General features: G+C 52.8%; 10 protein-coding genes across 10 annotated transcripts; 5 read left to right on the forward strand and 5 right to left on the reverse strand.

Annotated features, from left to right (window-relative positions):
- Positions 1–75: 75 nt before the first annotated feature.
- Positions 76–1,349, reverse strand: SMAC4_06352 (uncharacterized protein). Its single transcript, XM_003345903.2, has 3 exons — positions 1,006–1,349; positions 711–943; positions 76–653 (listed from the first exon to the last, which is right to left on the reverse strand). The coding sequence occupies exons 1-3, from the start codon at positions 1,146–1,148 to the stop codon at positions 148–150; spliced, it is 882 nt and encodes a 293-aa protein (XP_003345951.1). The 5' UTR covers positions 1,149–1,349; the 3' UTR covers positions 76–147.
- A 327-nt stretch (positions 1,350–1,676) lies between these two features.
- On the forward strand, positions 1,677–3,049 carry SMAC4_06351 (uncharacterized protein). Its single transcript, XM_066090439.1, has 2 exons — positions 1,677–1,814; positions 1,920–3,049. The coding sequence occupies exons 1-2, from the start codon at positions 1,778–1,780 to the stop codon at positions 2,981–2,983; spliced, it is 1,101 nt and encodes a 366-aa protein (XP_065947789.1). The 5' UTR covers positions 1,677–1,777; the 3' UTR covers positions 2,984–3,049.
- A 9-nt stretch (positions 3,050–3,058) lies between these two features.
- SMAC4_06350 (uncharacterized protein) lies at positions 3,059–4,940 on the reverse strand. The gene is made up of 2 exons (XM_003345901.2): positions 3,600–4,940; positions 3,059–3,505 (listed from the first exon to the last, which is right to left on the reverse strand). Exons 1-2 carry the CDS (start codon positions 3,699–3,701, stop codon positions 3,131–3,133), a joined length of 477 nt encoding a protein of 158 aa, XP_003345949.1. The 5' UTR covers positions 3,702–4,940; the 3' UTR covers positions 3,059–3,130.
- Positions 4,941–5,240: 300 nt separating this feature from the next.
- Positions 5,241–6,840, forward strand: SMAC4_06349 (uncharacterized protein). Its single transcript, XM_003345900.2, has one exon. It carries the CDS (start codon positions 5,566–5,568, stop codon positions 6,682–6,684), a length of 1,119 nt encoding a protein of 372 aa, XP_003345948.1. The 5' UTR covers positions 5,241–5,565; the 3' UTR covers positions 6,685–6,840.
- Positions 6,841–9,156: 2,316 nt separating this feature from the next.
- Positions 9,157–10,976, reverse strand: SMAC4_06348 (uncharacterized protein). The gene is made up of 4 exons (XM_066090438.1): positions 10,135–10,976; positions 9,910–10,048; positions 9,381–9,813; positions 9,157–9,301 (listed from the first exon to the last, which is right to left on the reverse strand). The coding sequence occupies exons 1-3, from the start codon at positions 10,688–10,690 to the stop codon at positions 9,468–9,470; spliced, it is 1,041 nt and encodes a 346-aa protein (XP_065947790.1). The 5' UTR covers positions 10,691–10,976; the 3' UTR covers positions 9,157–9,301; positions 9,381–9,467.
- Positions 10,977–11,154: 178 nt separating this feature from the next.
- SMAC4_06347 (mitochondrial 37S ribosomal protein mS35) lies at positions 11,155–12,816 on the forward strand. Its single transcript, XM_024655823.2, has 2 exons — positions 11,155–12,186; positions 12,274–12,816. The coding sequence occupies exons 1-2, from the start codon at positions 11,353–11,355 to the stop codon at positions 12,586–12,588; spliced, it is 1,149 nt and encodes a 382-aa protein (XP_024511648.1). The 5' UTR covers positions 11,155–11,352; the 3' UTR covers positions 12,589–12,816.
- Positions 12,817–15,376: 2,560 nt separating this feature from the next.
- Positions 15,377–19,220, forward strand: SMAC4_06346 (uncharacterized protein; the record flags this gene model as incomplete). The annotated part of the gene is made up of 3 exons (XM_003345897.2): positions 15,377–15,442; positions 15,501–15,933; positions 16,006–19,220. 3 exons carry the CDS (start codon positions 15,377–15,379, stop codon positions 19,065–19,067), a joined length of 3,561 nt encoding a protein of 1,186 aa, XP_003345945.1. The 3' UTR covers positions 19,068–19,220.
- A 122-nt stretch (positions 19,221–19,342) lies between these two features.
- SMAC4_06345 (uncharacterized protein) lies at positions 19,343–22,697 on the reverse strand. Its single transcript, XM_066090437.1, has 3 exons — positions 21,456–22,697; positions 19,830–21,387; positions 19,343–19,744 (listed from the first exon to the last, which is right to left on the reverse strand). The coding sequence occupies exons 1-3, from the start codon at positions 21,896–21,898 to the stop codon at positions 19,655–19,657; spliced, it is 2,091 nt and encodes a 696-aa protein (XP_065947791.1). The 5' UTR covers positions 21,899–22,697; the 3' UTR covers positions 19,343–19,654.
- An 821-nt stretch (positions 22,698–23,518) lies between these two features.
- On the forward strand, positions 23,519–25,348 carry SMAC4_06344 (uncharacterized protein). Its single transcript, XM_066090436.1, has 3 exons — positions 23,519–24,265; positions 24,333–24,878; positions 25,010–25,348. The coding sequence occupies exons 1-2, from the start codon at positions 23,614–23,616 to the stop codon at positions 24,488–24,490; spliced, it is 810 nt and encodes a 269-aa protein (XP_065947792.1). The 5' UTR covers positions 23,519–23,613; the 3' UTR covers positions 24,491–24,878; positions 25,010–25,348.
- Positions 25,349–25,488: 140 nt separating this feature from the next.
- SMAC4_06342 (uncharacterized protein) lies at positions 25,489–27,499 on the reverse strand. Its single transcript, XM_003345893.2, has 2 exons — positions 26,817–27,499; positions 25,489–26,761 (listed from the first exon to the last, which is right to left on the reverse strand). The coding sequence occupies exons 1-2, from the start codon at positions 27,006–27,008 to the stop codon at positions 25,691–25,693; spliced, it is 1,263 nt and encodes a 420-aa protein (XP_003345941.1). The 5' UTR covers positions 27,009–27,499; the 3' UTR covers positions 25,489–25,690.
- Between the last annotated feature and the right edge of the window lie 246 nt (positions 27,500–27,745).

The following is a 27,745-nucleotide window of genomic DNA, read 5'->3' on the forward strand; positions in this document are numbered from 1 at the left end:
AATGACACAACATACTCCAGCAAAGGGCACCATATAGGGGGTCACCGCGAGTTGGTTTGTCTCGTAGTAATCAAAGGAACGCGGGTATCATCGACATTTGCATTTTGTCCACATCGCTAGCCACCTTTTCTATGTCCCAGAGCACGCTCAAGCAGAAACCTCCTCCGGCCACTGAGGATCCTCCAGCCTCCTGAAAAGAGCAACATGCTTCTGCCCGTTATGCCTCGTCACCTTCTTTCCCTCCTCCGTCTCATTGCGCATAATCTCAACCAGCGGATCAGCCTCCTGCTCCTCTTCCGACACCCTTTCAAAGGCCGGATGTGTGTTGAAGTGTCCAACCATCCACTCATGCAGGTCAGGCACGTCGGTGATGGTGTAGATGATGCCGCCGGGGCGCAGCACATATGCGTACTCTGAGTTGAGCGTCGTGGAAACGATTCTCTGCTTGTGCTTGCGCGCCTTGAAGTGCGGGTCCGGGAAGCAGATGAAGATCTTGTTCAGTTGGCCCTTGGTGAAGAAGTTGGGCATGAACTTCATAGTGTTGGCGCGCAGTACGGCGATGTTGCGGTACAGCTTTTGCTCCTCGTTCTGCACGCGCAGAGCTTTGATCCTATCTTCCACAAATTGGGTTACCGACACACGGATCTCCAGGCCTGGGTTTACAAAGTCAGCATAAAATTCATGACATCAATGGTGCCAAACACTCTTACCTAAAACAAGAGTCTCGGGAAGTACGGGAGCCAGAGCTATGAGTAGACCACCGAAACCGCAGCCAATATCCGCTACCTCAACATTCTTGGTCAACTTCCTGATGGCAGGAGCCGACAGTTCTTGGCCCAAGGTCTCTTCAGACTCAGTTCTCTCTGTCTTTTGCTCAGTAGGCTCTTCAACTGCATAGTGAGGGTAGAGAGAAGCCCAGTCCATCTGCTCTGGCGTAGGGGGACTATGGGTACCGTTAGTTCAAGAACATGAAAACGGTACCTCGACATATGGAAGCCATCTCACTAGATCAAGGAGTGGTCAGAGAAGGGGTTGGCATGAGCCCTCTGACGGTAGAACTTCTTGCGCGGCAGCTCAGTGACTCCATTGGCGCGGAGAGCGGCACGGTAGTCCTCGCGCTTTTGACGCTTGTTCTTGGGCTCGGACATAATGATTGCTGAATTGAATAAGTTTTGTTGTTGGATAAAAGTGTGCTGGCCAGTTTCCGTGGGTTCAATAATGGCCCGTGGTGTGGTGTGGTGTGGTGCAGTCAATAAGTCGGTTGAGATGCAGCAAAAAAGTGAGACTGAGAGCGACTCCAAAATCGACTCTCAAAAGTTTCATCCCCGGGAACAAAGCAAATCTGGAAGCCAAGGTTCCCGTGTCGCTGCGAAAAAGCCCACAGGGGCGTTCCTGCAGTGAGAATGTGGGAAAGCAGGCACAGTGTTAAGTGAAAGATACATAATCCACCTTTCGTATCGTATCTTACGAACACCTGTAATGTAACTTACGGCCACCTCACACGATACAAACCGCTACGTACACCATGTACAACATCAACGTTACAAGGATGAAGCTCCCGAAGCTCCTGGAGTCGGACGGCGGCCCCGCTATCGGCAGCCGCATGGCGACATTTTTACCCAAGAAGGACCCCACGAGATTACGGTATCAGTCATCGGTTCTGGTTGAGTTGAGTCAGGGTCGTCAACTATTTCCATTCAACTGATTCTAGAGGTATCTTACTTGACCCTTTCATCCCTCTTTTATAAACTACGTAATTCAAGATTACATAGACACAATGGCCTCAGCTCGTCAAGTTAACATTGCCATCATCGGTAAGCACTTACACCAATGGCACCAATTGCGCCAAATCAAACCCAGACCCTCCAACCCTAGTGTCCCTCGCAATTAAGCTAACCTTGACCTCCCCCATCTTCCAGGCGCAGGCGGAGTAGGAAAGTGCTTCCTCTCCCAGCTCGAGTCGCTGGCCGCTCGCCGCCAGAACAAGCAGAAGCTGGTGCTCACCTACATCGCCACCAGCAAGAAGGCCGTCTACAGCGACTCGTACTCGCCCATTGCCCTCGACAGTGTCGTCTCGACACTCTCCTCGTCCTCGCAGGCTCCCCTCGCCCTCCCCAAGCTCGTCGACTACCTCGCCGCCTCGGGCACCAAGACCGTCCTCGTCGACAACACCAGCTCGCAGGACATCGCCGATGCGTACCCCAGCTTCCTCCGCCGCGGCATCAGCATCGTGACGCCCAACAAGAAGGCCTTCTCGGGCTCCTACAAGCTATGGCAGGACATCTTCGCCGCCAAGGAGGAGGGCGGTGCGCTGCTATACCATGAGGCCTCGTGCGGCGCCGGCCTGCCCGTCATCTCCACCATCAAGGACCTGGTCGAGACGGGCGATGAGGTGACCAAGATCGAGGGCGTCTTCAGCGGCACCATGTCGTTCCTGTTCAACTCGTTCGCTCCGACATCGGGCTCTGGCGGCGGCAAGTGGTCCGCCGAGGTGGCCAAGGCCAAGGAGCTCGGCTACACGGAGCCCGACCCGCGCGACGACCTCAACGGTCTCGACGTTGCGCGCAAGCTGACCATCCTGGCCCGCTACGCCGGCCTCGAGGTCGAGTCGCCCACTTCTTTCCCCGTGCAGAGCCTGATCCCCAAGGAGCTCGAGTCGGTTGCCAGCGGCGACGAGTTCCTCGCCCGCCTGCCCGAGTTCGACGCCCAGATGGAGGAGGTCAAGGCCGAGGCCGCGAAGGAGGGCAAGGTTGTCCGCTTCGTCGGCAGCATCGACGTGGCCAGCAAGCAGGTCAAGGTCGGTCTCGAGAAGTTCGACCTCTCTCACCCCATTGCTTCGCTCAAGGGCAGTGACAACATCATTAGCTTCTACACTAAGCGGTATGGAAGCAACCCCCTCATTATCCAGGGCGCCGGCGCCGGAGGTGATGTTACCGCCATGGGTGTCACCAGCGATCTCCTCAAGGTGCTTGCTCAGCTATAAACCAGCGCTTATCCCCTAAAGCGTCTGCAATTGAATGATGAATAAAATAACGATATTTTGGCTCTCGTTCCGCTGTTCTGTGTGCCAGGCCGTTCTCTGATAGTACCCGTTAATCCCCCTTCCATGCCTGCGCCGATGTTCCATCCATCATGATCGCGATACCACTCCTTCATGTGTGACTTTGACATCTCCGCCATCACCCCCCTTCCTCAGCACAATCGGTGTAGAGCCATTCATCGCCAAGCCCGTCGTGGCCCCCTTCATCTCTGAGTCCTTGTAGTTCGACGACGAATTGTTCCTTATCGGTGATAGCGATCCTTTACCCGTCGGCAAACCAATGTGCGAAGGCGTCGCTGCAGGTGAACCACCATTCGGGCTAGCTGCGACGCTGCCTCCCGTCATGTACTCGATGTTTTCTCGCTGCGGGTTCCTGCCGATGACGAGGAGCCTCCACATCCAGAGGGTGAAGTCATACACGACCAGGGCAATGATGGGGAGGATCGGGGCCAGCGCCAGTGTTTTCTAAGTTTGTGGTTGAAAATTAGCATGTGATTCAATGACTTGCCTACGGTTTGAGGATCGGAAGGAAGGCGGGAGGAGAGGAAGCGAGACATACAAAAACTCCAGACACCACTTCCAGACCGTAGCTCCATTCTGGTGGGAGCAGGCTGGCGCCTGTGATCCAGCTGTACCAGCTCGCAAGGTCGGATTCAGACATTTTTGCTATTTTAAGATTGATGTTATGTCTCCGTGTGTTTTCGAATGTGAAGTGGCGGTTGGATGGCAGAAGCCTTTTGTTTCGTCTGGTCTATGTCCAGAGATCGTGCGTAGTGTATATAAGATTCGAACCAGCTGACTTCTGCTAAATGACTTGGTGGAAAGAAGGCAACCGACAAAGTGCTGTGTGCGCAGATGTCGAGGAAGGTGGCGTGCTGCTGTAAAAAGTTAAGTCCGTCCTGTCTCCTGTCCGTCGCCGTCACTGTCACCCTGTGCTGCAGCTGGGTTAGGTGACCAGTGCAATGTTAAAGACCTGGGTCGTGTCGGATGCGTCCTAAAGCCGAGGACGCGGACAGCAGCCGAGATTGGGGTAATGACACTTTTGATGGAGATCGTTTTGATGCAATGCTGGAAATGGTGCAGCTAAAGAGAATTCCCGAAAACGTTGGCAGCTGTACGATATATATAAAGAGGCTTTGGCTGGTATCGTTGCCGTTGTTGTTGTCGGGGCTGAAAAGCACGTCGGATTCAACAACGGAAGGACAAAGTGGTGTAAGTGTCCAGTCGGGTGGCTGCCTTGTCTAACGGTTCGGGTTGAATTTGAAGCTGGCTATATCGCGGCACGGCGCTTGGAGGACAAGATAGCAGAAACTCCGACCGGGAAGTCAAAGCAGTTGTGAGTGAGGTAAGAAGAGTTCAGTGAGAACAGTGATAAGTTCCTGTCGTTTGTGAGGTTCGGTGTTGCAGATCAGTGATGTCGCTTATCGAAAACAGCCAAGAAGGGAGCACTGGAAAGAGCAACGGAGGAGGAAGGGGAGGAGAGACTGAAATACTTGTTATTTTAGATAGCAAGTGCCGGGGATCAAGGTCGTACAGCAAAGAAAGGGAAGAACGTGGCCGCTGTGAAACATGAAAATAGATGAAGCTGTCAAGGAGGAGAAGGAAGGAGGGGTGTTGTGGTCATAAAAGGAGATCAAAAAGGAGATAAGGTGAAGTTGGGCTACAAGCTACCTCTAGGTAGGTACCGAGCAGGCACTCAGGCCCAAGGTTTAAAGGCATGGAAGTCCATGACTTGAAAAGGTGGGACACCACGGGGTACCTCTACGGCCCGTCGGGGAAACTTCTATGACGGCTTCTTAGAATGGAACTGAAGTGGAAGCACCAATTTGACTTTGGCATTCAGTTTCAGGGGCGGGCCACCACTGGCAGTTTGGCACCGCTCGGTCGGGTGGAGGGGAAGTGGTTCATCCAGAAAACAGCCATGACGCCCTTTCCCCTCCGCGTCACAGTCAGGCCCCTTTGGGTGCTGGTTTGTAGCAAATCGCCGCTGCTTTGACTGGAAGCCGGCCAGTCACAATGCGTGCTTGACAACTGCGTTGAAGGTTCGGTTGTGATGATGCCGGGGTGTTAACGATGACACCGATCTTATCGATAACGTATTTTACAATGGTGTGTATGGTATCTTTCACCGGCGTTACACAGTTTAAATTGAAAACGGTCTTGCTCCCGGTGCTTACATTGCGTACAACCCCAGGTTTCACCGGACAACGCGCTCCCCTAACAATTAAAGCTTCGATGCTGTGAGCTCCAATCTTCTCGGTAGCCTGGACCACGGCTCACAAACTTCGCCTTTCACAAATACACTGCAGTTCGAAACTTCATCACGTCCGCACGCAATTCCGCGGTACCAGAGCCCATAAACCTGAAGTCGCGGCTCAGAGGAAACGAGGTTTTATAGTGATTTTCATTTCGACAAATCGCTTGAACAATCATTCGCACGGGCAGCGTTGAAACTCACCCAACAAGGCTTCGTTCGGCTTTCAGATATCTTCACATCACAGCCAGAAACACAAATATTCGAAATAATGCCTCTACAAGATCCGAATCTCTATGGGCAGCCAGCACCCAAGAAACAAAAGAAAGAGTTGAATCTTCCTGCTTCTCTAACCTTCACGTCCCAACTTAGCTCACTCCTCGCCGCCTCCTCATCGTCATCAACATCATCACCTGCCGCCGCCACCACTGCAAGCACAACAACCACAACGGGCCGTGCACGTCCCTCTAAAGCCGGCAAAGACATCTTTTCGGGAGTGAAAAAGAAGACCAGGCCTGGCGCGAAGACTGTTAACGAGGACAGGGACAGCAAGCTGACACTCAAAGAGCCCGTGGGTACCGAAGATGAGAAAAGGGAGCTTGAACGCGCCCGTCGCAACATGGAGCACAAGGCCCGTCTTTATGCCGCCATGCAACGCGGAGATTACATCGGCAAGGAAATTGGCCTGGTTGACTTTGATCGGAAATGGGCAGAAGAGCAGGAGAAGAAGACAGGGCACACGGGCGAAGTATCATCCTCATCAGAGGACGAAGAATCCGAAGAGGAGAAGGAAGAACTAATAGAGTACACCGACGACTTTGGCCGCACCCGTCTCGTCACCCCAGCCCAAAAGGCCAAGCTGGAGCGCTCTCGCTCCTCCGCCGCCGAACTCGTACAAACGGCTGCCCGCCCTGCCGAACCTGAGCAGCTGATCGTAGGCGACATCATTCAGACGGAAGCTTTCGCCGCCACTGTAACCGCGGACCGGTTGGAGACTATCAATGAGTTAGCTGCCAAGCGCGACAGGAGCGCGACGCCGCCTCCGCCTACCCATTATGACGCGAACTGGGAGATTCGCACCAAGGGCGTGGGCTTCTTCCAGTTCAGCAAGGACGAGAAAAAGAGAGAGGAGGAAATGAGGGCGCTGGAGGAAGAACGTAAGAAGACGGAGGAGAAGAGAAAGGAGCGGGAGGAAATGCTGGAGAAGAGGAAGAGAGAGATTGAAGAGAGGAGAAAGGAGATCAAGGAGAGGAGAGCAAAGAAGATGGCGGATAACTTTCTGGAAGGTCTGGGCGAGGAGCTTCTGGGAGGAGGTGCTGTCGATGCGTCCAGAAGTGGCGCCGGCGGAAGAAAGAGGGAGAGGGAAGATGATACGGAGGAGAAGAAGTAAGACCGACCCGTGGAAAAGGCAGACACGTTTTCCTACGATAAGAGGCAATTGATACCCCCTATTTCGTATTGTTGCTGTATCGTGTAATTTTTACTAGATCTTCTGCGGTGAAGCCTCCCTAGTTTTTTTTACGTCTCATGCCCTACGGGAGGCGGAAGTAGACGTTAAAAATAACAACAAAACAAAGCCTCCCTAGTTTAGTCGCACGGTTGATGGCTGGACAAAAAGGCATCACCATCATTCAGAGAAGGTATGAATAAAGGGCAGAGAACCAACAGAACACATCACATACGACCATACCCACTGGAAAACTCGGGATCCCGTCCGCTCTCCCATAGATAAGCCAGTGAGGGCCAGACTAGTAGTTGGGTCGGTGACGACCAGCGAATCCCTGGTGTTGTATGTCTCTTATTGTTTTCGCCCTTTTTGTCTCTTTCCTTCTGGGCTGTTCTACCTGTTTTATCTCGTCATCGCAGTCGTCACCCACCGTCTACCAAACTGCTGTAGGGGTATTTATTTTCAACCAGGCCGGCTATTCCCTCTCCTGGTTCTTCCTACGACATTCATTCAAGTCTGCTCATCATTGCAGAGCTCCCTGCTGTCCTTGCTATCGAGTCAGCCCCAAGTTGGATGTCTACCTGCTGCTGTCATCAAGCCTCTTTCTACCTCCCTTCCAATGTGTTCCGTCCTTCTGAACCAGACCTCTCACTGCCTCTGGGCAAGATGCGTACATCGGGGGAGTCATCCGCTCTCCATTTCCATTCTTGTGCCTCCAGCCTATTGGGTGCCGAGCTTGTGCTTCAAAGCTGTCGAGGGCTGGAAGCTGGACGCTGGACGTTGGACATTGGCCGGTTCATTGCCGACATTTTTGTATGACCGTTTGTCGCGGCGTCATCAACACACCTCTGCACTAACAGAAAGAGACAACCTTGGCTTGGTACTCTCGATGGGTCATAGCCCTAAGCCTCTTCGGGCAGTGCGTAATATTGACAGGTGAGAAAGAGGAACAAGTACTACCCTTTTGGTGAATATACTCTGTCGACCTACTCTCTGGATACTCGGCGAAGAGTCACTCGGTTTCTTTCACATATCTTAAAACCACCGGATCACGCATCACAACTTTCCATCTTTTTCATTTCGAGACCAAAAAAAACGGCAACAAAGCCTGGCGTGGCCGAGAGGGTCCTACGATACCCAAGGGCCTAGCAACAGCCTGGACTTCTGATCACTACAAGAAGGCGACCACCTTTCACCTCTTCACCTACCTGCCATGGGAGATTCGATCTCGGATATGAGAGCTGACCGTCCAGCCTCGCGAAATTGTGATCTGGAGCGAGGGTCAAAGTATCAGATCCGACGACCTGGTACCCAGACGCAATTTACGCAAGGTTGGCGATCCGTCCAACAACAACTTCTGCTGGATTGAAGTTTCCAACTTTCACTCATGTACTCCAACGCCTGCGTCTTTGTAGGCCTGTCGAGAAGCCCGGTACCACCTTACGGGACATGGACGCCAAAACCCAACCCATCCCATCACATCTACAGACAGGCCTTCCAGCAGACACAGCCGCGTACATTTGTATTTCGCCATCACGATGATTACATCGAAGATAAAGTGGAACGAGTACTGCCGCCTGAACTGTGGCTAGACCCCAAATTCCAGCTTGGGCTGGGTCTAGACAACGAACCGCGCTACATCTGGGTGAACTTCGACCTGGATATATGATCGACATCGGCGCAGATATATTCTAGCCCTACGAGCCATATCATCTGGAAATCAAGCGGTTGAAACTTGCGCGAGAAAACCGCACCTCTGATCTCTACAATGACCGTTAGAACGATGGAGACATTCGGTGGTTCGCCAATCTTGAAGAGGCCCACGTCGTCTGTCTAGAAAAATATGACCAGCCGACACCATGCTGGGAAGACACGCACAAGGATCTTGGTTTCTCCTGCGACATCAACAAGCTGTTTCTCATCGATCCCAAGGACGGGCGGAAGGTGACAGCAGCCGAGAATGATGTCGCGGTCAAGGCGGAACTATGGGCGTATTATAGGCGAGATGGGGCCTTCATCAACCCCGATACTTTGTAGCCCTTTCGTACCCTTTCTGCCAGAAGGCTGGTTCGAGGGTCAGGAAGATTGGGACGCGTATTATTGGATCGGCTATTACTATAACCGTAGCTCAATGGAGTGGTCTACGGCCACGAATTTGGGGTAAATACCTAAATCACCCGATTCTGCCATCCACATAAACACGGAAGTGTGTTTCCAACGGGTACTGAACTCGCATATACCGCTGTCTATCCAACATAGATATCCCCGGGATTGTATATTCCGCCGGTCTGGGCTTCGCCGTGCGATGTTTCGGTGATAATAGCTTATAATACCCCAAGCTAAATTCTGTATCTCCTTGCGCGTCCCAACTTGCGGGGTATTTGAGAAATGATGATGGAACTGTGTGTGGGTTCTACCTAGCTGTTTTTTTACGTAGAGATATTGCTCATGACCCATGAATTGCCGACCCTCACCCACGAAACTCAAAAGCCATTGAACATGCTGAGCACGATCGGGTTTCCGACTATGGTATTCTCCTCAGTAGACATAATGAAGGATGCTGCATATCATGCAAGTTAGAACGATGCCGTCAATATTGGAAGTTTGTGCAAGTTCTTTTGGTGGAGAGAAAGACTCACTCCCTCAGAGGAAAACAAACAGCGATCAGAACCACAGCCTTGGTAATACAGGTGAGCTACCGTAGACTACTCCTTTAACAGTGACGCCTAGTCCAAGTCAAGGTCTCGCTGGCGGCGACCATCCTGCTGAACTGTCTCTATTCCAGACAGAACCTTGGCATTGGCTTGTTCTTGTTTCAACTCCGACTCTCGCTCTCGCTCTCGCTCTTGCTCTCGCTGAAAGCTCTCCTCAACACTCTGGAGGTCTCGCAAATGCTGCTGCTTGCGCAGCTCGTCTGGATAGCAAGTTAGCGCCATCCAGTCAAACAAGGTCACGCGCTCCGACTCGGGCACCAGGAACGGTGGGGGTGAGTATGGTGGGAGATCTTTGAGCTTGCTGAGCGGACCTTGTGCGACAAGTTTTAGCGAGCGTGTGATGGCTTCGGTTAATTTCCTATGTAAAGGTTACAGTTAGTTACGGGTTATTGGCAAATATGGTCTGCAAGACCCTAGGGTACGCATGTAGAGGTAGGTATAAGTGAGGACTTACCCTAGCCTGCCGTATACAGCGTCGCCCGTAGACTCCAACTCTTCGGCAAGCTCGGCTTGATGGTTGTCCATTAGAGTTGGGTTCGGCACCACTACCAATGGTGTCTGAAGTCGGAGGACTTCCAGGATTGTGCCAGAACCTACAGGTAAAGTCACTTAGTTATTCCATTTTCTCATCAAAGAGATAACAAATGATAATATGAGAGAAGGGGCCTATCATTCTCACCAGCATGAGCAACCACCACACCCGGCAGTCTCACATCCCTTTCGCCCCGTGACCTGACATAATGCTGCGTCATGTCATCTGTAAAAGCAAAACTTTCTATCCTGACGGCGGAGCTAAAAGGTAAGGCTTTGACCTGCGCATCAAACCACTCCAAATCCTCGCCGCATTGGACTTTGAGAAGGTCGAAGTCGTTGGTGGCCAGGCAGTCGAGGAACTCGGGCTTGATGACTTCGGAAAGCAATGGGCGGAAGCCGGCGGTGGCGCCTACTGTGACGAAACATTGCCGGGCTTCCATTTTTGTGTTGTTGGCTTGTGGCTCAAGTGAAGTTGTCGTGTTGTTATCTCCAAGCTTTGGGCGTTTAGCTTCACTTTCTTCTCCTTCCCCTTCTCCTCTGTTCTCCTTGCCGGTTTTTTGACCCTCTCCTTCAGATTTAGTCCAATGGCCTGAGGAATTGACTGTTGTGAGTGCGCTGGAGCCACGTTTTTGGCCAGCTATCTGTTGAGGATCCGTTGTCTCTGTGTCAATGGTGTGTTTTGTTGTCGTCGAGTTGTCCATCTTGTCCGTGGTGGGTGGGTCAGTGAGGTGGTGTCTGGATAGTGTTGAACAAGGAGAGTGCCCCAGAGTAATATTGATTTGGTCTTTGAGAATGACGAATTAGAAATATATCTTTCCTAGATGATATATGCTTAAGGAAGGTGATGTTGGAGAGTGAAATGTTCATGCAGTTGATGCTGGATGTTGAGTTGAACAAGGGGTTGCGGTAAGGGGACCCGATTACGGTACTTCTGGCAGAGGTACTAAGAACTGGACCTTGCGCTTATAACTGGTGGGTCACTGCAGGGAAGGTACGTGTAGCGAGGTACTTATAGTTGGAGAAGCTGCAGGGACGTCAAGGCTGCTAAAGTGTGGCGGGGCAACTCATTTCAGCGCTGTCTGGCTGTGGCTTACGCTCCCCTCCGGACCCCTCCGGCCACGCTGCCCGCCCGCAGTTGAGGCTGAGCCCAAATTTTTTGGATAGCTCTGGGCACGATTGCGACTGAAAGTCCGGCTCCCGAGCGCCCGTGTCCCCCGTCCCGAGTTGTCGCCCGGTCGCCCTCCACTATCGAGCTCCGATCCCGATTCCCCCGCGCGCGCCAAATTCCCACACCACACCACGCAGCCTCACGGTCACCCCTCCTTCCGTCCGGACACACAACAACCCGACAACACCCCCCGGGATGGCTTCCTCCGCCAATGCGCTCCGGCTCGGTCTCCGGACATGCAGCCGCCAAACACAAACATCCAGTCTCCGGATCGCCGCCATCCAGCGCCGGGCCCTTTCCGCCACCGCGACACGATGTGAAGGTGTTCCCGTACTAAAGAAGGAAGACCCTCCCAAGCTCGAGTACACCCGCCCTTACAGCCCCGGCGAGTTCCTGAACGAAAGGCTGAACTCGGACGACCTTGAGGACTCGGAGCGCGAGGTCTACCAGCGCGCCCTTACCTCGTGGGAGCAGACGCCCGATGACCTCAAGAGGAGCTGGGGTACCATGGTCAGAGATATCGAGCAGGCGACGGCGCCGCTAAGGAGGGTGGTCATGCCCAAGAGGCAAACGTTCTGGTACGAGGAGGAGAAGGACATGGACCTCATCACCAACGAGGACGGCGAGGACGACTTCCACGAGAACGACATTATGAGTCTGGGCCACGGCAAGCTGGAGGAGCACCGCGAGTTCCGCGAGTACGCGCGCATCGCCGTCTGGGAGATGCCGCTGCTGTCCAAGTACGCCAAGCCGTTCGTGCCGCCGACGAGCGAGGAGGTCCTGCGCTTCCGCTACACCACCTACATGGGCGAGTTTCACCCCGCCGACAGGAAGGTCGTGGTTGAGTTCTGCCCCAAGGATCTCCGAGACCTCACCGAGGTCCAGCAGCGCAAGCTTATGAAGCTGGCCGGACCCCGGTACAACCCTGAGAAGGACATTATCAAGATGAGCTGCGAGAAGTTTGAGCACCAGGCCCAGAACAAGCGCTATCTCGGCGATCTGATTGAGAAGATGATTGTTGCTGCCAAGGTACGATTTTCTTTTTGTTCATCTGTTTTGCCATGCGACTCTTCTAAGAACCGTTGCTAACCGAACCCTTTTTTGCTTTCACTATAGGATCCCACAGACACCTTTGAGGACATCCCTCTCGATACCCGTCACCACACTTTCAGCAAGAAGATCACTTTCCCCAAGGAGTGGCTCCTCACGCAGGAGCGCAAAAAGGAGCTTGAAGCCGCCAGGCAGCAGGCCCTCTTGAAGGATGCCGAGAAGGTTGTCAAGGGCGCCTTGGTGGATGGCGCTGATATCCTTAAGCAGTACCTGGAATCTGGTGCTGCTGAGGCTATGCATGCCGTGCCTGTCACGGCGGGTCGCGGCGGCAAGGCCCTTCCCGGAGGCAAGGGTGGAAAGATGCAGCGCGGTAAGAGGTGAGGTGGAGAGCGACGATGAAGCAAGGGGCGGGCTTAAGTGTGTTGCTGAACCCAAGAAACAAACAAACGGAACGGAGAGGCGAAGCCAGGGAGGGCTGGGCTGGGAAAAGAAAAAGGCAACCAGTTTATATAACATGACTGTTGCTGGCTTCGCTCCCGCAAACCGAGCTTGCTTGTTTTAGCCAGCGAAGCTTCTGGGGTGGGAAGAGGAAGCTGGCTAGTGTATAAGAAATCTTAGTGTACACCATCTGTCTGTAATAACATGTGAAAGAAAGTCTGGCAGGTCCTGTCCCGGCGTGGAAAGAAAACTGAGCCATGCTTTAGTTGCAATTGTTGAGATTTCTTGTTGAAGGTCAAGCGGAACTGAAGACAATGTTCCAACACCCGTGTTACAAAGACGGTCTGACGCCCGTGCGAACAAACATCAGTATCGACTTGCCGAACCGAACCCTAATGCCAAACCATACCCAGTTTCCCCGTACTCTAAGACGATGGGATGGTCATCATTTTGTTTTCTTCGCGCCAACATGGTCGCGCTTAAACTTTATATCGGATAGCGGCAGATCTGTGGGCAATCTTGAATTAGGAAGCGCGCGGTTAAGGCCAAGACTTTGTGGCTGTTTGCCATTGGGTTTCGGCACAACCAACAACGCCAAAGAACTGAGGAACCTGGGACAAGCCACAACCACAGGGAGTGACAATTCCCTTGTTGAACAGAAGAATGTATCTCGTTACACCCAATGTTCGAGATTTATAGATGAACCCCTTTTGCTTTGTTTGTATCAGAGAGCTGACATGATAATTTCTGCGGCAATCATTCAACCTGGTATGAGAAGTAGATATTCCACTTGGAAGTTGAAGGTCTTAACAAAAGGACAGCGAACAGAACAGCATCAGATACCACTACAGAACGCGCCGCACGGGAGGAATCGAGGGAGCTTCCGTCCGTACAGGTGTGGCGTTTTCTCATCGTCGGCTCAACCCAATTTTTGTTTTGACATGTGTGTGTGCTCGAGCTGATTTCCTGTTTGAGAACTCGTCACTCCGCGTTTCAACTCTGTTCACGGTTCTGGGTGGCTACAGTACAGGCGTGAGTTCTTGGGTTGTACCCGGATTCGGTGCATCCTCAACTCAAGATGACTTGGTTGGAAGGTGACGCCGTTTCACAACTTCGGAGCTTATACGCAGGGGGGAAGCTCGAAAAGGTCTTGGGTGTCATGAGCCAATCACTAATATCTGCTTGAAGGAATTTGGTACCTGCACTAGCCAGGGCTCGATACAGGATATTGACTGCTTCCGGGCAGGTCAGAGCAGCTATTCTGTAACCCCATTAATGGCAACGTGCTTCCCCACAGCTGGATGGCCCGGCAGCTCCACCAATTGATGGCGTCGTTCCATGGGAATTCGACGATGCAGGGCTTTTTGGCAAGAACGGTTGGCTGGGGGCCACGGGTCGGTTGAGACCCAAGCCATTGGCGTCCACCTCGACGCCGCCTTGGCCTCACATTGGCCCCTTTCGCCTTGGTACCTGGCGTTCCTGGCGACTGACCCGGGCATTCCCCCGTCTCCAAGAACTGCAGAAATGAGACCCTTGCTTTGCTTGTCCATTCGCAGAATCTCATCTTCGGCCACTCTCTCTGCTCTGAGGCATCTCTCTTCCATTCCTTCTCACCAATCTCTGGCTCGGACTTGTGTGTCGTTTTCTGCTCTGGTCCGCCCTCCCCTGGCATTTCCTTTACCACGTTCCTTCAACAAATTCTTTTTCCAATCGTAGAAGGTCTTTTGGATTTGGATACGCGCGAAGGGATTTGCCTATTCTCTCATTTTATTTTCGTCTCTCTCTTGGACTCAAAGCCAGCGAGTCGCTTTACAATAGCAATCAACAACATCAGTCAAGTTAACCAACCAAGTCCTTCATTTGAGACTTTCATCCCGTCTCCCAATTGAACTGCTTCGACCACAATAGCACCCGGTCGACCACAACTTGCGACATCGCAAACACTCCAGCCCACTTTTGACCCGGCGATCAAACGTCAATCCGGCCGCGTCGGTCCACGGTCCCTTCTCCAGTCCTTTCCAGTCCCTCGAAACTCGACCTGTCGATCCGGCCTCTGCCACCCAAACAGTGTCCATCACTGCCCATCATCACCTTGCCAATCGCTGGCCCCATCCCGTCATCCTCGGCGCGCGCCCTCCGCAGTCTGCACCCCGCGAACGAGTCAACAAGTCAACGAATCAATCGCCGAACAAGACGGACCCTCGAATCACTTACTTGCTTGTTTGCTGCCCGCATGCTGGTGGCTGACTCTCCCGATTCCGATTCGGCAAACGCACGCAAATCCTCGGCGGCGCTTCCATCACCCTTCTGAATCTGCGGCAATGCGACTCCAGCCGGAATAGGGCTTGACGGTTCCTCCACACAGCAAAGGAAACGACCCACTCATTTACCCAACCAACTGCTTCTTCTTTGCTTACATCGATCATCCTGTATTCTTCTTTCCCTCACCAACTTCGTCGTCGTCGTTGACACCTCCATCGACGTCACGAAAACCTCGAGTGTCTTAACCCTTCACAGAGGTAGGCACAGTCGATACCATCGCTGGACGAGGAACGACTTGTGCTGACGGCGGGTCCGGGAGCATTCCACTCATTACCTTCTACACTCTTTTGAGTTCATCTCAATTGGTCTCGACTGTGTCGATTGACCTTATTTTTTATTTATTTCTTCTTTCCTTGCCCATCTAGGATTCTTTTGGGCAGCTTTACTTGCTCCTCACCTTCTTGACAAGATGGGGTTTCTTGACTTATTCCGCCGAAAGGTGACTGTTCAACCGGAACAAAAATGGGACTTTATCGTGAGTCTCTCTCAGTCAAAACCCAATGGTCTTGTGCGCCCCACTAACCGGCATCTAGAGTCTCAATGACTTCAAGTCCACATCGATCTTTACCCCTCTAGCGTACGCCTACCTATGGGTTTCCATCTGTATCTCGTGCGCCGTCTACGTTGTCGACATTTTCACCATGGTTCAACTTTTGGCTTTCAAGCAGCAGTGGTCTTCCCAGGTTCAATCGGCCTCGATCATTCCCCCCGACGTATCAAAATGGATCTTCACCATTTGCATCATTCTTTCTGCTGTCAACCTCATATACGAGCATATTCGTGCCAACCGGGCTATGCGCACCGGAAGTGTCGCCGAGTCATTCCTTGATCACTTGGCCGCGAAACTCGAGAGTTTGCGCATTTTCGGCGGAAAAGGATGGAAGCGATTTCTGGTTTTCGCTGCCTTGACTGAGAGTAAAAAGGGCGTCGAGTATATTGCTCTGTTCTGCTACTTTAATTTCCAATGTAAGTCTCCATTACCACACTTCCCCCTCTGTTGCCTTTGGCCCAAGTTATACTCACCAACGTGCTTATCAGCATGGATCCGTGTTCTTCTATGTTCTGGACCTCGCCAGGTTGTGAACGCATTCAGTCTATACTCCTTCTTCACCAGTGAACTCAGGATAGACGGCCAGGACTTTGGAGACTCGGTAATGGATTTCTTCAGAAAGATCGAGGCTTTCGCCGAGAACGACTACCGCCAAGCTGCTACTCTATCCGGCATGTGCTTTACACTGGTCATCTGGATCTTTTCATTCCTGTCACTGCTGCTCTCCGCCGTCTTCTTCGTCTGCTTCCTGTGGTGTTACATCCCTCGGGCGGATGGCGGCTTGACTGGGTTCTGCGAGCGCAAGGTCAACAAGCGCTTGAAGCAAATTGTGTCGGCCAAGATCAACGCGGCAATGGCTGAGGAGGAAGAAAAGAGGAAGAAGGCGCAGATGAAAGCCGCCAAGAAGAAGGGCGAAGATAGGCCGATGACGATGAAGGCGACACTACCAAATGTTGGCGCTAGCATTGAAAGCAGAACCGAGAAGTTGCCCGAAATGCCATCGCTCAGCAGGCAAGATACCATGGCCACCCTTCCGGCCTGCACCTCCCGACCGTCTACCCCCGGAGGCTACGAGCTTGGTTCGATCGAAAAGCGACCGATGCCGCCATCCCGTGCAGGGACTTTTGCGACACAATTCTCTGGTACCTCCAGTACGTCACTCATCGGTGCAGCTGCCGAACCCGCTAGACAGCGCGCCAATGATGTTCCTACTGTTCCCAAGATCGATATGAACAATATCCCGCCGACAAGAACAGCAACCATGCTCTCGAAAAACAGCTATGGATTTGCGTCGCAGTCGAACTTCGAACCCCGTCCTCTTGCGAGGGCCGCCACTGGGCTTTCCAACTACGATACGGGATCGCCTCAGTCAGACTTTCAGCCTCGCTCTCTTGCTAGAACGGCCACTGGCCTATCCAACGTCAGTTCTGCGCCTTCGCAGCAACCGAGCTTTCAGCCTCGGCCACTCACCAGAGCTGCGACTGGCATGTCTAACATTGGTCCTGGGCCTCAGCCGCAGCTTCAGCCGAATCAGCCTCGTCCTCTTACTCGGGCTGCGACTGGGCTGTCTAACCCGAGCGCTGGATCCCAGTCCCAAGCGAACTATCAGCCCCCTAGGGCTGGAACAGTTCCACCTCAAAACAACTTTGGACCTGGCATGCAACAACCACCTCCTCCTAGGGTTGGAACAGTCCCTCCGAGGAACGATTTCGGACCTGCAATGCAACAGCCAAATTCTTCGTTCGGACGCGATTATACTGCTAGTCCTGCGCCTTACTCGAACCAGCCCGTCTTCCAGCCCCCTGCCAGGGCGCCGACTGCTCCTCCGATGAGCTATCCTAACAATAACTACAGGGGTGTCGAGCCGACACCGATCGGACATACGTATACTGGTAACCTCGGAAATCAGAATCAACACGACAACTTCTCGAGCGGTAGCCAAGTATCTCAAACCAACAATCCCTATGGTGGCCTCGGTGACCATATGTCGAATGGGTACGATCGTGATGGCTACGGTGGTGGTTATGGCCAGGATATTTATGGACAGGACAGCTACGGACAACCAGGATATGGGTATGATGCCACCGGCCATGACAACTACGGACACGACAGCTATGGGTATCCTACGCAGAACAACTCACAGATGCCACCAAGGCTGGGAAGTGCTCCACCGCCACAAACGCAACCCGGATACCAACCGTATATTCCCCAAAGGAACATGACTGCGCCGCCGGAGGGGCAACCACAATATCGCCATCAGCAGAACCCTAGTAAGAGTTCTCTGACTAGTGTGGCTGAACTACCAGCCGAATTACCGGTCAAAACCCCGAGTGAACAGCACCCCTCGGCCAGAGCAGGAAGTGTCACATCAGATTATCTCGAGTACATGATGGACGGCTCACCTAGCTCAAGGAAGACGGATGCTGCTCCCAAGCCGAGAAATGGGAGCGTAAGCAGCCAAGGTAGTGCTGCTGCTAACCAGGAAGCCAAGAGCAGTGGGGCGCACTCTAGGCAAGGAAGCGCTGATAGTGTTTCCAGGGCTGTTGACTCTGGCACTAAGAGCAGAAGCAGCAGCAGGAAGGGAAGCATAGCTTCTTCAGTCGGCAGCAGTGATCCTCACCAAAGGCAAGACAGTGTTGGCAGTGTTGCGTCCACTGCTTCTCGCCGGGATCTGGAGGACAACAGCACTACTGCTGCTCATGCCAGGCAAGCCAGCAGCGATAGAGTCGCCCCCACCCAGACTCCCGCCAGCCGCGAGGACTACTTTGCCAACAACACCCTCATCCGACAAGCAAGCAACGCTGCTGCTCCTTCCAGGGATTATCTCGGTAGCAGCAACGATAACGATGCCAGACCAGGGAGCAGCCAGAGCCGGGCCACTTCTCAGCAGCAGGATGACGACGAAGACGATTATTTCGGCATCAACCGTGCTCTCTCCCAACGCCAACAGAGAGGCGGTGCTTCTTCCGATCGCGAGGTCGACAACAGTGATGTTGAAGATTACTTCGGTCCCACCACCTTTGGCAACACCTTCATGCGGACCAACACAGCCCCCATTGCTCTAGACAGCAACAACAACAACGATAACTATGATGGTGTAAGGCCGATAGCAAGGACGGCTACTGCTCCTCCTTTCCTCCAGCAGGTGCAACAACAGCAGCAACCTCAGCAAAGGCAACAACAACAGCAGTACATGCTGCAGCACCGAGAGCAGGACGAGGAGGACTATTTCAGCCAACCGAGCTACCAATCGAGCTATCAACCGAGCTACAACAATTACAACAACAACGTTAATAACTACAACAACACCACCAATAATGCTATCAATAACAATGCCGGTAGAAATAACAACAACAATAACGGATGGAACGAGGATATTGAACGAGGGGACAACCTTATGAGGCAAATGCCCCGCGGCAATGGGGGCAACGGAGGAAACGGCGGATATGGAGGACAAGGACAATATGGAGGACAAGGAGGACAAGGAGGAGGAGGAGGAGGAGATTATGACTATGACGGCAGTGGTTACGGCGGTGGTAGCAGGTGGTAGTGTTACCTTGACCGGTCTAAGCTAGCCTACACCCAACCCAACTGTCTAAAGAGCCAGGCAATACTTCTTTAATAGTATGATGTCTTGGCGGTAGTCATCGATGAATAACTCATACCCACACACACACACACACACACTTTGTTGCATACATCTTTCTTCTTTTCGGCCAAAACCGCCGACGTTGGTTTTAGTTTTATTTTTAACGATAGGCACGCAAAATACCCCCGTTTCGTTGTGTTCAACAAATACAATACAAGACAGTCTCAAACACCGATGATTGAACAAAATTCCAGGCGAATGGTGATGTGAAATGTAATTTACACAATTGAAAATACAAAACTACCGATACTGGCTTGACAATGTAGGCCATCCTATCCCACCCAGCTCCTTCCCTTCCCTTCTATGAATGATGAATAACAATGCTAAGTAATTTGTCCCATCCGCTTATCCTGACCATGGTGCTTAGGAAGAGTGACGACGCCTATTTCTCCACTTGCCTTGCGGGTTACTTATCATTACAATTACCCCTTTTCACGTCCAATGTGGCCCGGCCCTTCTTACACAACAGCAAGTTAGTTGTGGCCCGTTTATTTCCCATCCAAACAAGCCTGAATCTCCTTCTTATACTTCTCCTTCACCGCCCGCCTGTTGACTTTTTGCGTAGCCGTAACCAGACCCTGCCATCAAAATCCGTTAGCATAACCATCATCATCACATAATTCTCTATCTCCATCAGGGAAAGGAGGGGAGATGAGCACTCACATTAACAGGCGTCCACTCATCATCAACCAACACCACACCCGCCACCGTCTCCATCCCACTCAGTCCCGCGCCCCTCCCGACACTCTGCAACTCCTTGAGGACCGCATCCCTCAACTTCCTGCTCCTATGCATCTCAGGCGCCTCTGTGCTAACCCCCAACTCCTGCGCCTTCTCCGTCAACGCCTTCTCGTTAGGCACGACCACCGCAATTGGCCTGGGATTCCCGCTGTCACCGTGCACCATGATGTTGTGCACAAACACGGCACCCCGATACACAGCCTCTAGTTTCTCCAGAGCAATGTACTCACCGCCCTGGAGCTTGACGAGGTTCTTGACGCGGTCGATCACCCGTATATGGCCGTTCTCGTCGATCTCGCCAATGTCGCCGGTTTTGAACCAGCCGTCGGGCGTGATGGCCTTGGCTGTTTCTTCCGGATTTTCGTAGTACTCCTTGACGACGCAGGCGCCGCGGAAGAGGATTTCTCCTTGGGGAGGAGTAGTGTGGGTGTGGTAGTTGAGTTCGGGGATGGAGACGAGCTTCATTTCGACGGCGGCGGGGGTGGCACCGATGGCGGTGGAGGTCCATTGCATGGGGGAGCCGAGGGCGCCATTGCCGCAGGTTTCCGTCAGGCCGTAGCCGTTCAGCATGGGCGCTACCACCATGGACATGAAGTGTTGCGTTGAGGCGGCGATGCCGCTGGCGCCGTTGACGATGAAGCGCAGGTCGCCGCCCGTCATGGTGCGGACCTGACCGAAGACGAGGTCGTCGAAGATGGTCTTACCCGGCAAGTTGTTGGAGACTAGGAAGGACTTGATGTTGTAGGCGCCCCAGAATAGGGCCTTGGTCAGGGCACCGGCGCTGTTGACCTTGGCCTCGACTCCCTTCTTGACGGTTTCCCACACCTGTGGCACGCCAACCATGACGGTGGGCTTGAAGGCGCGCATGTCGCCCGGGCAGTTGCGCATGCTGGTGTCGGAAAGGGTACGCGGGTTAGAGTACCCGAGGGTTCCGCCAACGAAGACAGCGAGGTTCTCGAGGACGAGCTCGAAGATGTGGGCGAGCGGGAGGTACGCGAGAACTCGGTCGCGGTGGGTAACGGATTCCTCCATGACGGCGAAGAGACCGGCTACGGCGGCGACAAAGCCGGCGTGGGTGACGGGAACACCCTTCGGCGGGCCGGTGCTGCCCGAGGTGTACATGATGCAGTAGGTATCCTCGGGACTAGGAGGTGTGAGTGGGACGGGGTTTTCTTCGCCGAGAGCGCGGAGCTCTTCGAAAGAGAGGACGGTGAGGTCCGGGTGTTCGGCCTTGAAGGCATTGATCTTGTCTTGAGATACGGGCTGCGTGGTATGGTTGTTGTAGATGACGATCTTGACGGATGTGGCCTTCTTGAGCGGGTTCGTGGCTGTCTTGAGGAGGTGAGGATCGGTGAACATGGCGCCCGCCTTGCTCTGGACAAGGGAGTGTTCGACGCCGCTCTCGCCGAGGGTGTCGTAGGCGGTAACGATGGTGAGGGACTGGGACGATGCAGCATGCGACATGCCGAGCCATTGGGGGCTGTAGTACACAGACAAAGTGCCGTTAGCAATGTCCAAACCTAAGAAGGGATGGATGATTGAAAGTACCTTGTGGTAGCAAAGAAGTGCAACCTGTCCATGGGTTCCAAGCCGAGCTTGCGAAGACCAGCGCCTATCTGCTTCACAATGGTAAAGTATTCGCCGTAGGTGATGTACGAGTACGGAGTAAGCTCAAAGTATTGCCATTCCTTGTCCAGCATGACGGTCTCGCCGTCAACGACCTTGGGAACCTTCTTGATGTCCTTGTGAAGCTTGATCAGGTTGCGGCTTCCTATGGCGCACTCATCACCGTAGAGCTCGACGGTTCTAGTGAGAAGGTCTAGGGTGGTGTTGACTCCGGGGGCAGGACGAGTGATGAGGCCATTCTTAGCCTTGGGGTGTCGGCGGGGGATGGTCTCGCCTGGAATGGGTTGGGCATTGGGATCCTCGACGGTAAAGGGAGGTTTCTGAACGAAGTGCAAAGGCACGTTTCCGGGGCCTGCGTTCGACATGGTCGTCAGGTTGTGAGAGGGTCTCTTGAAGTCGAGTAGTCCGGCCTAGAGAAGGTAGGTGCCGAGTGAGAATATTATAGAGCTAAGTCGGGTCTGGTTGGGCCGAGGCTTGTCGAAGTGTCAATTTGGCGGAACCGGGAGCCGCTCGAGGACTGTCGTTTGGTTGAGTTTTGGGTAGCGTTGGTTGTCAGGCGTGTAAGATTCGGGTTTGGTGACGCAGTCAGACACGGAGTTGGACGGCTTTGTTGGGGATGAATTAAAAGCTGCGATTGTAAATGGTATTGATTGCTTCGAATTAGGATAAGGTGGTGTGTAAGAAGGGAGTGCTTCGGCTGGCGTGGATGGTCAGACTTCGTGTCTTTGTATAACAACGGAGAGAACGGGAAGAGAAGGTAGAAGTTGACCGGAGTTTCACAATAACTTGAATTACGGAGTGGAGAGGACGTTGAGTGGGCACTGCCAGTCCCGCCCGTCAGGGTCTTGTTGTTAACGAAGAGGAAATGGGTAAAGGTTGTACAGATGACCTCAATGACAGCAAAAGTTGTGGAACATGCCGAGATTCAAGGCAACAATGGCATTTACTGTAGGTACTCCGTATCACCGTCTCTCATCATGTTGTAGTGGAAATGGAATTCCGAGATTCCCAGCGGTCGATCATAGTGTACAAGATTGTCGAGTCTCACTTTCTGGCCCTTGACCTCGTCACCTTCCACTTTATGCCCCGCGGCGACGTGTGACGTCGCTTTTGCATGCAAGAGCTCCCTCAGAGGCTCCGGGGCTTCCAGTGGGGCTCCACAGCGGACAATGCGGACGGGATTGTCACGAGCTTGAAATTGTCAACGGGGTACCGCTAAAACGGGGCTTTCAACGGCTTGGCACTAACAGACCAACAGGGGTCCTATAACTTTAAATTCGTTCAAAGACCCAACGCTTCTTGTTCCATTCCGAGCTGCCGAGGCATCTTCAACTTAGAACATCCACTTTGACTTCTTTCATTCCTTCTTAAAAGAGAGACGACGAGCGCAAAGCGGAGGCATCTGGTGCTTCAAAATTCCGTGTTGAGGACCGACGGAGCATATCTGAATGGAACACGGCGTGCTAGGTAAAGAGAAGTTATTTGGACATATCGGATGAAAGCTCGGACTCTTTGGGCTCCTATTCAACTAAATCACATCGATTTGTTTGCTCTTCATATTTTCAAGAACACTGTCGCCGCTTTTTGTTGAGAGTTCTCAGACTGATCAGCACCATTCACCAGCTATCCGGATTGCAAGACGATCCTCTGCCTAGAACACAACCACCTTTGACCTCCAATTGGACATCTCTTTGATGTCGTTAACATCCTGCCCTACACGTACACCGTTAACGTCAGCTTCACACCTCCAAATGCGGCTCGTTGCAACCCTCCTCGTTTCGTGGCTTGCTTACGGAAGTGGCTTTAATTCGGTTAACGTTGCCCAGCCTGGACTAACTCAGCAACAGACAATCCATGAATTATGGTCCGCTTGTTGATTGGATAGACAAGCAATAGACACAGCCTACTGCTTGTGACTAACTTCATCATCTACGGCGCAATATGACTGCCTTCACACCGTCACGAGACCATGGCTTACTTTATTCCAACAACAACGTCTTCAGTTTTGTTGATGGTTGCTTGACTGCTTTTGTTGAGAATCACTACGTACCTTTAGGCGTTCTCACTCGAAAGACACCGCATGATGGACTTTGGAAACACCACACCAGAAGGATTCATACCCCCTGAGGATACACTTAGCTTCGATACCCTTGAGAATCAGTTTCTCACACCACCATCTTCCGGTCTCTATTTGCACAATAATGAGTATACACAAACTCCGGCCTCCATGACCGGTTCTAGTTTCGGTACCGGTTTCGGGACGAGTTCGGATACTACCGTTTCAAGAACTGTCACCACTCGACGCAACAAACCCGTCCCACGAAAGGGCCACATCAAATCCCGACGTGGTTGCTACACCTGCAAACGCCGGAAAGTGAAGTGTTCCGAGAAACTGCCCGAGTGCGACAACTGCACCCGTATAGGCCTTGTTTGCGAATATCCCGAGCCGCCCAACCCTTCTGCTCTATCACGTTTAGTCACTAGATCGGGACCAGGAGGACCTCGAGCTTCTCGACGAGATGATCCTCCAACAGCAGCAGCAATGGTGCTATCAACAGCTCCCTCTCCTACAACTTCCCCTTCGTTGACCCCTACGTTCACCATGGAAAACCTCCGTTTCTTCCACCACTTCCTAGTCGCCGCTTACCCGCCTCTCCCCGTGCAAGCGGACAGTGTCTGGAATAACGTGGCGGCTTTATCCCATGGTGTAAGCTTGTTTCCTGAATCTCATTGTACGCTCAGTCTAACATCCGTCAATGTCACATTACTCATATCTAACCCACGCCATGCTCGGTCTAGCCGCCTCTCACCTCTCCCTCCTCTCCACCAACGAGTCCTCCTCGTCCTCTCTCTTCTCCTCCCCACCCAACTCCTCTCAAGCCGCCCTCTCCCACCGAATCAAATCCATCTCCCTCCTCAACGCATCCCTAAGCACCCCCTGCTCCTCGCCAGCCTAAGGCGACGCCCGCTTTGCTTCCATCTTGATTCTCGCCTTCCAGGCGTCTTGTTTACCAGACGGCATGACCGAGTTCTTGTCCATGATCAGGCTATGCAGCGTCATCGCTGATGCGGGCGAGAATTCAAATTTCCAGGATTTGGCGAAACAGGGGTATTCGGATAGCATGAAGAAGATGACGGCCAAGACAAAGGCGGAGGTGGAGAGGAAGGGGTTTGTGTTGAAGCCGGAACAGGAGAGGTTGGTTGAGGGGTTTTTGGAGAGTTTGGGGAGGCTTAGGGTGGGTAGGACTGTTGTGATGGAGGGAGAAGAGAAGGAGGACTTGCAGATGAGGATATTAGAGGGATTGCAAGGTGCTGCAAGGAAGGGTAGGGTTTCGCCGGCTCAAGGTTAGGGGTTTTTTTTTTTCTTTCTTTTTTTTTTCTCAGTTCTTGCCATCATCCTCCTTTGCTCCCTTCTCTTTTTCTTCTCATGCGGCTTTCAACCGAGCTGTGAAACTGACAGACTGAATATCGTGCAGCCTTCCAAGAACTAACAAACCTTTACTCGCTCATAATCAACGCAGCAAACGCCGATTTGCCTCTCACACTGACCTTGCAAATTACCGGGCCCAGATCCTTCTCCTGCACTTCTTTCTCATGGAATTTGCTCTAGGCGATCTAAGTCTGGGCACCTTCCGGTCGCGCTTCATCTTTCGTCGAAAGGTCTGCTTCGCCTGGCTGAACGAGGTCGCTAGGCGGATACCGAAAACAGCTGAGTATGCCGAGCTGATAGAGTGGCCGTTGGAGTTTGGGCGGACAGTGTTCGCCCGGAGGGAGCCGACATGATGGGAAAGAGTGGGTGGTCAAATGAACATTGTCCGTGTCAAATACAAATATACTGAATGAATGGTAAATTCCATACCCCTGGCAGTCTAATTTGCATGACTCTTTGGAGCGGCTATGGCTGTTGGTCGTTGACAAAGGTCACGGATGCATAGCGAATGTGTAATGGAAGAAATGCATGCAATGTAGCGAAGTGTATAGCGGTAATAAATTGCAAGACTCGCTGTACCAAAGCGTATCTAAGGGCGAAACAGCGCTTAATCTTCTAGATCGGACGAAATGCTGACAACCGCGTTCATGAAGCTCATGTTAAACAACCATTCGGGTCACCACCAAGAAACCAAATAACACACCAAGAATTCACCTTTACCAAAAACTCACAACTTAGCCCCCTCCTTTCCTGCTGACTTCTTGTTCCTCCCCGGCGGCGGCCCCATCAACTCCAGAAACTCCTTGCTAAGCACCCTCTTCTCCGTCCCCTCCCTTCCCTTCCACACCTTCCTGAACTCCTCATCCTCCTTCCTCCACACCTTCTCCAAGTCCTTCGCAATAAACTCGGCCGCCTCCTCAGCGCACCGAGTCGTCGCCTCCATCGGCACCAAATGCCCGAACCCTTCTACTGTCCGCACCTCCACCCTGCCCGCCTTCGCTCCACCACTGCCGTTCCATCCTGTACCCGTAAGCTCCAGCTTCTCCTCGCGCGTCTCGGGAGGGCAGACATCGGACTTGGACCCAAACACCCACAACACGCCGGGGCGTAGGTGCGGCAAGAAGTTGGTAGTCATGGTGCCCTCGGCGCGATAGAACGGGAATTGCGGGTCAACAGCCTCATTCTCGGGCAGGTCCGGCGTCGGCAGATCCTGGTCCGCTGCCCCGATCTGCTTCTTGGGGCGGTAGTAAGTGAAGCATTCCATGTGTTTTGTCGTCGTGAGTGTAACTTCTTCAGACGATGAAGAAACCGGGCGCAACCCATGTTCAATCATCACGTCTAAACACCGCTTATCCCAGGTCTGGTAAAACTTGTTCTTTTTGAATCCCTCCGCCGCCACTTTGCGCGATGGCCACACGTCCCGCCTGTAGGCTGACTGCTTCATAGGCATGAAGCCGTAGGTGGGACCGCGCTTGGTGAATTTGGAGATGACTGGATCCAAAAGGACGAGGGAGGAAAACAGGCGAGGGTGCAGGAGGGAGAGGGTGACGATGGTGTTGCCGCCGAAGGAGTGGCCGACTCCGACAAGCGGGCGAGGCATCTCCCGCCGCAAAGCGTTGACGACGCACAACAGGTCGCGCGCGTGGTCGTACCAGGATGGGTCGTTGCCGAGAGAGGATTCGTTGATCAGACCGGACTGGCCTTGCCAGGCGGCGTCGGCGATGAAGATGGAGCGGATTTTGATGCCGCGGGTGGAGAGGGCGAGGACCAGGTCTTCCCAGAGGGGCTCGTAGAGTTCCTATGAAGGGGGTGTTAGTGTCTCATAAACATAAGTGTTGGTGAGATTAACTGACCTTGACGAAGCCATTGGCGTGAGCGCCGATAATGGTCAGGTCGCCTGGTTGAGGATTCGGGTTGCTCTTGGGAATGTATTGCTTTACAGAGAGATATAGGATCTCTTCTTGGGAGTTGGCGGTGGCATGGGCATAGTCACGGATGTGTTGACCCTCGACTTTGTGCTCCTTGATGATGAAGGAGGATGCCATTGTGGCGGTGGCTGAAGACAAGAGTGTCGTTTCTTCCTACTGCTTGTCGTTGTTGTAGCTCTGATGTTTGTGTATAAGTTGCTACGAGACAGTCGTCTTGTGGCACCTCAAGTGGTCCCTTATGTTGTGTGCTTTGAGCGTGTGTAAGGTATCGAGGGTGTCAATCGGATGAGTAAACAAACAACCTTGGGCAGGACTCCGAAGCTGACGAGTCAGGCTGAGGAAATTCGGGGTATCACGATCAAATGGGGTTCACAAAGAGATCAAAATAAGGAAGTGTTGACCAAAATCCGGGGATGTCGATCGTGGGGTTTAGGTTAATTACTGAGCCCCGCCGACTGGTACGGGACGAACTGCCGAGGCATAAGCCATTCGTCGTGGCGCCGGCTATTGTGGTAGCGACTAGCCCCGGAAATCGACCCCCGGATCCCGTTTCGTGACACTGGACCGTATCTCAACAACAACCCATGTTTGCAAACATTTGATGATCGAGAATTATACTCATCTCGAGTCGGATGAGGGCAATGTTCCGTAAGTTTTGCTCACCGGCACCCCTTGTTGATGAGACAAGTTCCCCTAAATCCCAACGGTGATCGGCAACTCCAACACTTATTGTGGTTGGCGTGTAAGTCGGCTGTTGGGTACGTACCAAGTGCGGCTGTAAGATAGTAGCTCACATCGATAATGACTAGTATGAAGCCATTAGAACATGGGAAGTTAGTCAAATATCTTGAAAT

This window comes from Sordaria macrospora, chromosome 7 (genome assembly GCF_033870435.1).
Source record: "Sordaria macrospora chromosome 7, complete sequence".
NCBI lineage: Eukaryota > Fungi > Ascomycota > Sordariomycetes > Sordariales > Sordariaceae > Sordaria > Sordaria macrospora.